A 10261-nucleotide genomic window follows, 5' to 3' on the forward strand; every position below is an offset into this window, starting at 1 on the left:
GAGGTGGCCCTAAAGTCAAAGGGCCCCTTATCGGACTCAGATCTCAATTTGTCGTCTTGGAAGACAGGACCAAGTTTCTAAGATCTACTGTCGAAAGATAGTACGGTGAAAAAAATAAAGAGAAATATTTCGAACCGTAAAAGCTTTCGTCACTTAGACTTAAGGAGATCGAGTAAATCGATCTCGTTAGGGGACCATATGTGATTACAAGTGTATCACCATATGGTTATGTGGAGCTTCAAGATATTGATTCTGATAAGAAGTTCATTGTCAATGGACAGAGAATCAAGCACTATCTTGAAGGCAACGTTGAGCAAGAGTGCTCAAGGCTGAAGCTAGATTAAAAGCTCAGCAAGGTCCAACTAAAGACAAGAAAGAAGCGCTTACTGGGAGGCAACCCAGCCATGGGCATCAATCCTCTAAGCATTTTGCCCTATTTTTATTTTTATTTGTTTATATAAAGTTCATTGATAACAAGGTAAAGAATCAATTGCATAAGTTCACAGGGTTACAGAAGGAATCTGCACACAAAACAGAGAAAAAGAGCTCACTGGCAAGAAAACGCCAGTAAGAGCCTGTTTTGGGCGTTCAGCGCCCACAAGAGGCATCCAGTGGACGCTGAACGCCAGTAAGGATAGCTATCTGGCGTTCAACGCCAGAAAAGGGCAACAACTGGGCGTTGAACGCCCAAGAGAGCAGTATTTGGGCGTTGAACGCCCAAAACAAGCAGCGTTTGGGCGTTCAAACGCCAGGATGGTGGAGAGGAGGTAAATTCATTTTTCTTCATATTTTTCATTTTAATTTTGATTTTCATGTTTCAATTCATGATTTCTTACATAAACATGTTAAGAACCCTGATTTCTAAAATTCCTAAATTCCAAAAACCCTATTTTAAAAATATCAAATGTATCTTAATCCATAAGCACCAATCCTTTTTATCCAATTCAACTCTTTTTCAAAATTTTCAAAACGAATCTATCTCTTTTCATTCAAAAATCTTTTCAACTAATATCTTTTTCAAATTTTCAAATTATCTTTTTCAAAATTTAGATTTATCTTTTTCAAAAATCTTTTATATCTTTTCCATTTTAAACGATATCCTCTCTTATCATATCTTCTATCCTATCTTTTCCAAATCAATCTTTTTTATCATATCTTTTCTAAATTTTCGAACCCACCCCCTTCCCTTTAAATATGGGTTCGGCCTCCCTCCCCTTCCATCAACAATTGCACCTAGCTCTCCTTCTATCCCTCTCTTTTCTTTTCTTTTGCTTGAGGACAAGCAAACCTCTAAGTTTGGTGTGTTTATCCGTGATCACTAAGATCATGGCTCCTAAGGGAAAACAACCCACTTCAAGAGGCAAGAAAGAGAGCATTCCAAAACCACTTTGGAATCAAGGGAAGTTCTTATCTAAAGAACATTCAGACCATTATTACAAAATAATGGGTCTAAGATCAGTGATCCTGGAAGTTAGATTTGATCTGAAAGAAGGCGAATATCCGGAGATCCAGGAGCAAATTCGAATCAGGAACTGGGAGGTCCTAGCTAATCCTGAAACGAAAGTGGGAAGGAATATGGTCCAGGAGTTCTATGCTAATATGTGGCAGACAGACAAGCAAAAACTATCTGGAACTGCTTTCTATGAATATCGGACCGTGGTCAGGGGAAAGATTGTTCATACCAACCCTGACAAGATTAGGGAGATCTTAAAGCTACCTCAGCTGAAAGATGATCCAGACTCTTTCAACAGGAGAATGATGAGAACAGACAAGGGCCTGGATAAGATTCTAGAGGATATATGTATTCCTGGAGCTAGGTGGACCACCAGCACGAAGGGTGTCCCAAATCAACTCAAAAGAGAAGATCTCAAACCAGTCGCCAGAGGATGGCTGGACTTTATTGGGCATTCTCTGCTACCCACTAGCAACCGTTCTGAAGTCACTGTTAAAAGGGCAGTGATGATCCATTGCATCATGATGGGAAAAGAAGCGGAAGTTCATCAACTGATTTCAACTGAATTCTACAAAATTGCTAACAAAAATTCTAAAGAGGCCAGGTTGGCTTACCCAAGCTTGATTTCTCTACTCTGCAAGGACGCTGGAGTAAGGATGGGAATAACTGAGTATATCTCAGTTGAGAAACCAATCACCAAAGCATCAATGGAAAAACAACAAGCACATGATGACCCCATCAAGAAGAAAATACAGGAATTTCTCCCAGAAATCCCTCAATCTGAATATTGGGAGTATCTTGAAACATCAGTTACCAAGATGCAAGAAGCTATGGAATAAATAATAAAGGAACAGAAGGAACAAAGTCAAATTCTTTGCTATTTGATTAAAGAACAAGCGGAGCAAGGGCGTGACTTGAGGGAATTGAAGCGCCAGAAGTTATCTCTTGAAGGACTAAGCACCCCACAGATCCGAGGAACATCCACTTCCCAGAACAAAGGTTGTTAAATTCCAATTTCTGCTTTAACTCTGTGATAGTTGTCGTTATAGGAGTTTACCTTAGGAGTCATATAGTAGTAATTAGTATCTATTTCGATTTTATCTCCACTTAAGTTATAGTCTATTTTTCTCATCATCAGCAAACATGAATAAAATAGTAGATCTTTTGAATAAGAGGCAATAAAATTTGAGTTTTCAATACGAAAAAAATTCTAATAAGTAACATGTGGTGGCAATGCTTTCTGTCTTCTGAATGAATGCTTGAACAGTGCATATGTCTTTTGAATTTGTTGTTTAAGACTGTTAAATATGTTGGCCCTTGAAAGAATGATGAACATGAGATATGTTATTGATAATCTAAAAAATCATAAAAATGATTCTTGAAGCAAGAAAAAGCAGCAAAGAACAAAGCTTGCAGAAAAAAAAAAGAGAGAGAGAAAAAGCAAGCAGAAAAAGCCATAACCCTTAAAACCAAAAGGCAAGGGTAAATAAAAAGGATCCCAAGGCTTTGAGCATCAGTGGATAGGAGGGCCTAAAGGAATAAAATCCTGGCCTAAGCGGCTAAACCAAGCTGTCCCTAACCATGTGCTTGTGGCGTGAAGGTGTCAAGTGAAAACTTGAGACTGAGCGGTTAAAGTCAAGGTCCAAAGCAAAAAAAAAAAAAGTGTGCTTAAGAACTCTGGACACCTTGATGCGCATAAACGTGTTATGCTACGATTTAGGAAATTGCACGATCGGCAAAATTCCTTTCGGCAAGTGCACCGGTTATCGTCGTCAAGTAGGTCAAACTGGAGGTTAAACTTCAATTCCAGCATTTCTTATCCTTCATGATTTTGGCGTTTAAGCTCCAGTTTAGGCTTAAACTGGAACTTAAACTCCACATGTGATATTCAAGCTTCCTTTATTGATTTTGTTGCTTCCTTGCTTAGCCTCTTCTTCCCTGAAATCATCCAAACAATTGCATCAAAGTCTTGCAAAATTTCATGAGAAATCTTTCATTCATAGCATTTAAGTAATATAACTAAAACTCATGGAATTTGCATCAAAATCATATTGTTTGGATGGTTCATTACTTTGTTCTTCATTTAACCATTTTTGGTTACTTTAAGCTCAAGAAAATGCATAAAATAACTAAAACTAACAGAAAAATGCCAGTGAAACTAGCCTATGATGCCTTGGCATCACACCTCTAATTGGGGACTTTAGCAAAGCTGAGTCACAATCTGAAAAAGGTTCACCCAATTATGTGTCTGTGGCATCTATGTATCCGGTGGTAATACTGGAAAACAAAGTGCTTAGGGCCACGGCCAAGACTCATAAACTAGCTGTGTTCAAGAATCATCATACTAAAATAGGAGAATCAATAACACTATCTGAATTCTAAGTTCCTATAAATGCCAATCACTCTGAGCTTCAATGGATAAAGTGAGATGCCAAAACTATTCGGAAGCAAAAAGCTACTAGTCCCGCTCATCTAATTAGAATCTTAGCTTCACTCAAAACTTCTGAGATATTATTGCTTCTCAACCTATTAGTCTTCTATTTTATTTGTCTAGTTGCTTGAGGACAAGCAATAGTTCAAGTTTGGTGTTGTGATGAGCGGATATTTTATACGCTTTTTGGGGTTAATTTCATATAGATTTTAGTATGTTTTAGTTGGTTTTTAGTTTATTTTCATTAGTTTCTAGGCAAAATTCATATTTCTGGACTTTACTATGAGTTTGTGTATTTTTCTGTAATTTCAGGTATTTTCTGGCTGAAATTGAGGGAGCTGAGCAAAAATCTGATTCAGGCTGAAAAAGGACTGCTGATGCTGTTGGATTCTGACCTCCCTGCACTCAAAATGGATTTTCTGGAGCTACAGAACTCCAAATGGCGTGCTTCCAATTGCGTTGTAAAGTAGACATCCAGGGCTTTCCAGAAATATATAATAGTCCATACTTTGCTCAAGGATAGACGACGTAAACTGGCGTTCAACGCCAGCCCTCTGCCCAATTCTGGCGTCCAGCGCCAGAAACAAGTTGCAAGTTGGAGTTCAACGCCAGAAAAGGATCCAAAGCTGGCGTTGAATGCCCAAAACAGCCCCAGGCACGTGAAAGCTTTAGTCTCAGCCCCAGCACACACCAAGTGGGCCCAGATGTGGATTTCTGCACTATCTGTTATAGTTTACTCATTTTCTGTAAACCTAGGTTACTAGTTTAGTATTTAAACAACTTTTAGGGACTTACTTTGAATCTCATGACATTTTAGATCTGAACTTTGTACTCTTTGATGGCATGAGTCTCTAAACTCCATTGTTGGGGGTGAGGAGCTCTGCTGTGTCTCGATGAATTAATGCAAGTATTTCTGTTTTCCATTCAAACATGCGTGTTCCTATCTAAGATATCCATTCGCGCCTCCTTATGGAGAAGGTGATGACCCGTGACACTCATCACCTTCCTCACTCCATGAACGTGTGTCTGACAATCACCTCCGTTCTACATCAGATTGAATGAATGTCTCTTAGATTCCTTAATCAGAATCTCCGTGGTATAAGCTAGATTGATGGCAGCATTCATGAGAATCCGGAAAGTCTAAACCTTGTCTGTGGATTCTGGAATTGAATGGCTGTGACAAACTTCAAACTCATGAATGCTGGGCGTAGTGACAGACGCAAAAGGATAGTAAATCCTATTCCGGTATGATTGAGACCCTGCTGATGATTAGCCGTATGGTGACAGCGTACTTGGACCCTTTTCACTAGAAGGATGGATGGTAGCCATTGACAACGGTGATCCACCAACATACAGCTTTCCATAGGAGGACGTGCATGCGTGAATCAGAAACAGAGGAAAGCAGAATTTCAGAAGACAAAGCATCTCCTAAACTCCAACATATTCTCTATTACTGCATAACAAGTAACTTTTAATTTATGCTCCCTTGTCCATTTGCAAGTCAATTGATAACCACCAATTAATATCTTGACTGAGAATTGCAAGATAACCATAGCTTGAGTCAAACCAACAATTTCCGTGGGATCGACCCTTATTCACGTAAGGTATTACTTGGACGACCCAGTGCACTTGCTGGTTAGTGGTACGAGTTGTGAAACGTGTTATTCATAATTCATGCACCAGATGAGATGCGTCAACAACTCATGTTGTTTTGTGAAATTTTTTATGTTTGGGGTATTGACTTCATGGGTCCATTTCCAAATTCGAATGGTTTCTTATATATTCTGTTAGCTGTTGATTATGTTTCTAAGAGGGTGGAAGCAATTGCTACCCGTACTGATGATGCTAACGTGGTTGTCTCTTTTATTAGGAATAATATTATTTGTCGCTTTGGATCACCACGAGTAATCGTGAGTGATCAAGGCTCTCATTTTTGTAACAGGAGAATGACAGGTTTGATGAAGAAACATGGCATCATTCACAAGGTGGCGATGGCTTACCATCCCCAAACAAATGGCCAAGCCGATGTGTCTAATAGAGAGATCATGCACATACTCAAGAAGATTGTTAAACCTCATAGAAGGGACTGGAGCTCCAGGCTTGGAGATGCGCTATGGGCTTATCGGACAGCTTACAAGACACCCATTGGCATGAGTCTATTCCGCCTAGTCTACGGAAAGGCTTGTCACCTTCCGGTAGAGGTGAAACACAAAGCTTATTGGGCTGTGAAGGAATGCAACTCAGGATTGGAAGGAGCCAGAATTGAAAGAAAATTACAACTAGAGGAATTGGAGTGCCTTCGCCTAGAGGCGTATGAAAACTCAAGGCTCTACAAAGAAAAGTTGAAGGCAGTGCACGATAAGAACATTAAGAGAAGAGAGTTTAGAGTTGGGGATCAAGTCCTTCTCTACAACTCAAGGTTGAGATTAATGCCGGGCAAACTGAGGTCACGATGGGATAGACCTTACATGGTGGAGAAGGTTAAACCGTATGGAGTTACGATGGGATGGACCTTACATGGTGGAGAAGGTTGAACCGTATGGAGTTGTCCACCTAAGTCACCCCTCAATCCCCTACCTTCTTTAAATTCAATGGCCACCGTTTAAAGCTTTATCATGGTATGAAAGTGAAGAACAACAGGGAGCTGGAGATCTTCCTCTTGAAGGATCCAACAAGGGAAGAGGACTGAGCCTATGGACTGTCCAATTTAAGGACGTTAAAGAAAAGTGCTAGGTGGGAGGCAACCCACCATGGTATGATCTTCCTTTTTTATAGTTCTATTTTATTTATTTTCTTATATTTGTTTGATTGGGTGTCTGTGTTACTTTTCACATAAGCACGTTTCCCTTTGTTCTGAGTTATTTTATATAAAAAAAAGCAGCTCACGCGTAAGCATCATCGACGCGCACGTGTTATAAGGATGCTGGCGCTCTCTAGTACAAAAACCAGAGAGTTACACTAGAACTGTGCGGGTATGGTGCCAGGCGCACAACCCACCCCACGCTTACGCCTCGCTGACGCGTACGCGTCACTCAGCATTTCATCCTTTCACGCGTGTACGTGAGCGACGCGCATGCGTCGTATGTCAATGAGGCACACTATGGTACAAACACAAGAGAGTTGTGCTAATTGATGACATGTCATCATGTCATGTTTTTCTATGCTTTTTCTTTATTTTTTTAATAGGTTTTATGCACTTTCTTGAGCCATAAGTAAGCCATTTGGGTAGAATTTCATGTTTTCCTTAGATTCAATCAACCATGGATAAATTGATGTATTTTCATGAGTTTTTGTACCATAATCACTTGAATTTCAAGAAGAAGAAGAACTCTCATGATTATAGCACAGCTTTGATGCAATTGTTGATTGATGATAGGTGGAAAGAGGTTTGGAAGAAGGTTGAAGAAAAGGGAATGGCAAAAAGCAAAGAAAGGAACTCACATTTGAGCTCAAGTTTGCCTCAAACTTGGACTCAAACGTGAGGAAGAGCACAAATTCACCCTGGATGCATGCCAAGTTTGCGCCAACATTTGCCTCAAACTCGAGGTCAAACGTTGCTCCTCACAGCCTGAAGGGGGTATACTTCCAACAAGAATAACTTGAGCTACAGAGCTCCAAATGAGGTGATTCAAAAAGCAATGGAAATTAGGAATCGAGAGCTTTCCAAGAATATATGGCACTGCATGGTGGACACTAAAATTAAGGGAGAAAACTGCCCCGAAATATGCATAAACGAACATGGTGTCAACCTGCAGTGAGGCCAACTGACCTCTGCACCTTCGATGGTGTATAACTCGAGCTGTGAAGCTCCAAACTATACGCTCCCAATGGCATTGGAAAGTAGACATTCGGAGCTTTCCAACAATATATAATAGTATGGGGTGGACAATGCGTTTGAGCCTCCAGAATCTGGCGTTTTCGACCACGTTTGAGGCAAACGTCGCCTCAAACGTTGCACACCAAAGCCAGCGACCCTGTCCTCTTCAAAGGAGCATAACTTGAGTTATAGATGTCCAATTGAGGAGATTTCAATTGGGTTAGAAATCTGACATTCAGAGATTTCCAACCATATATAATAGTCTATAGTGGGTATGAAATTGGCAACGTTGACAAGCGGACAAAGTAGCATCCCAAGACTTGATGTGCAACAAGTGTCAACGTTTGCGTCCAAGTTGGGCCTCAAACTTGGACTCAAACGCCAATGACAGCAAAATGGCCGTTCTACATAACTCCTTCACGAAGACGTTTAAGTCAACGTTTGCCTCAAACGTTGACTCAAACGTGAAGCACCAACAGTCCAAATTGCAAACGGATTTCTTCCCAAGTCCAAGAGCAACCATCCGGATCCATCTTCAACCCAATTCCACTCCAAAGCAAACAAAGCCCACATGACTCAAAGGCACACAGAGAAGTTAGATTAGGAATTTTATTTTTGTAAATATTGTTTTCATTTTTCATTTTCATTTTGTAAAAGCCTATATAAAGGCATTAGTTTCATTTCACTAAGGAGGCGAGTCCCATTAGAAAGTATAGGGGTTGGCTCCACTAGGGAGCATTAGCATTAGAGAGCTCTCTCTCTTTAGTTTTCTTTTCTTTGTTTTTGAATCTTGGGTGGAGAATTGAAGGAGTTCTGTTTCATTCTCCCTCTGAGATTTCCCTTTGTTTGCCTTGTTGCATAATTTCAGTGAATTGCAATTTGAATCAAAGTTCTCTTACTGCTTTCATCTTCATTTCTTCTTCAATCTGTCTGCTGTTGAATCAAGGAAGGGCTTGAGATCTAGACTTGTTTTCTAGTCTCTTTGATTCCCTGAGATCTTAAATTTTATTTTGCAATTGAGCTGAACTCTTGGCTACTCTTCTGTTTTTGTTATTTCATTGAAATTGTTGATTCCTCTTAAGGATTTGAGAATTTATCTAAGTTTTTTTGCTGCTTTTAATTCTCTTGCACTTCTACATTTCTGTTTTGATATTGAATTGATCTATTTCTGAATTTCAGCATCTGAGCGTTCTTTAATTCACTGCACTTCACAATTTCAATTCTGTTTTAATTCCTAGAATCCAATTTCCTTTATTCTTCCAGTAATTTAAATTTCCAGTTGCTTGATCTATTGCTTTCTTTAATTTCCAGCACCCACTCCCCTTTACTTTTCATGCAATTTACTTTTCTTGCACTTTAAGTTTCGGCTATTTTACTTTCTTGTTCTTCAAGTTTTCTGTCCATTTACTTCCTGCACTTTAAATTCTCTTGTTATTTACTTTCTGCTCCACCAATTATCACACAATTCACTCAATGTTAGCTTGACTAAACTAATCACCCACTAAAGTTGCTTGATCCATCAATCCCTGTGGGATCGACCTCACTCTAAGTGAGTTTTACTACTTGATGCGACCCGGTATACTTGCCGGTGAGTTTTGTGTTGGATCGTTTTCCAACCATCAAGTTTTTGGCGCCGTTGCCGGGGATTGATTTAGATCAACAATGATTAAGTGGGTGAGAAGTCTAGATCAAGCATTTTCTTTATTTTTGTTTTCTGTTTTAGGTTGAAACCAAGGTGTTTGAGTTTTTGCCTCACTAAGAAATTCTCATCTCTGATATGAGTAATTTCAATTTTCCTTGGTGTTGTGTTTTTCAAAATTCAAATGGAGTTCAACTCATCTTATGATCAAACAAATTTTGTGGGATATTACCCATCGTCACCAATCTCTAATGGTGGCTGGAAATATCACCAAGAGAATACACATTCTGAGCACTCCAATTCATGGAGATTTGCTTCAAAGACACAAGATGAGTAAGAGAATCATATGGGATACTTCCCACCACCACAAAATGATTCAAGTCATTATTCTAATGGTGGCTGGGAGTATCACCAAGGAATGAAAGAGCATCCACCCTCACATCCCAATTTCTCATTTGAAAGTTCTTCATCACTTGATTATGCCTCAACACAAAGTTTCCTCCAAAATCTATACAAGTCATCCTATCAATCACACAACTCATTCCACACCCCTCAACACAACTTCACCACAACACATCCATGTCACCAAAATTTCTCTCAACCTTCATCTCTTGAACCAGCAGATGAGGATTACCTTCAATGGTCCAAAGAACCCTTAGAAAGCCAATGCCAAGCCATTAAAATACACAAGAAACTCGTGGAAAGATACACACAATCCCAATCCTGGAAAGAAATCATCTTCAAGAAGATGAATGGGCCCTTAGAGCAAATAAGGGGGAACTTAAAACTATCAAACAGTGAAGATGAAGACCAATTTGTGAGTGAGGTAGTGGAAAAACAAGAACAAAAGGTCCCTATTGCAAGTGAAATTGCAATAAAGGATGAGGGACATGAGCCAAGGATTTTACAATCACAAAAGCT

General features: G+C 39.6%; 1 protein-coding gene across 1 annotated transcript; it reads left to right on the forward strand.

Moving 5' to 3' along the window:
• On the forward strand, positions 5831–6418 carry LOC107633251. Its single transcript, XM_021117323.1, has one exon. The coding sequence runs from the start codon at positions 5831–5833 to the stop codon at positions 6416–6418; it is 588 nt and encodes a 195-aa protein (XP_020972982.1).

This window comes from Arachis ipaensis, chromosome B03, assembly GCF_000816755.2.
Source record: "Arachis ipaensis cultivar K30076 chromosome B03, Araip1.1, whole genome shotgun sequence".
NCBI classification, from domain to species: Eukaryota; Viridiplantae; Streptophyta; class Magnoliopsida; order Fabales; family Fabaceae; genus Arachis; species Arachis ipaensis.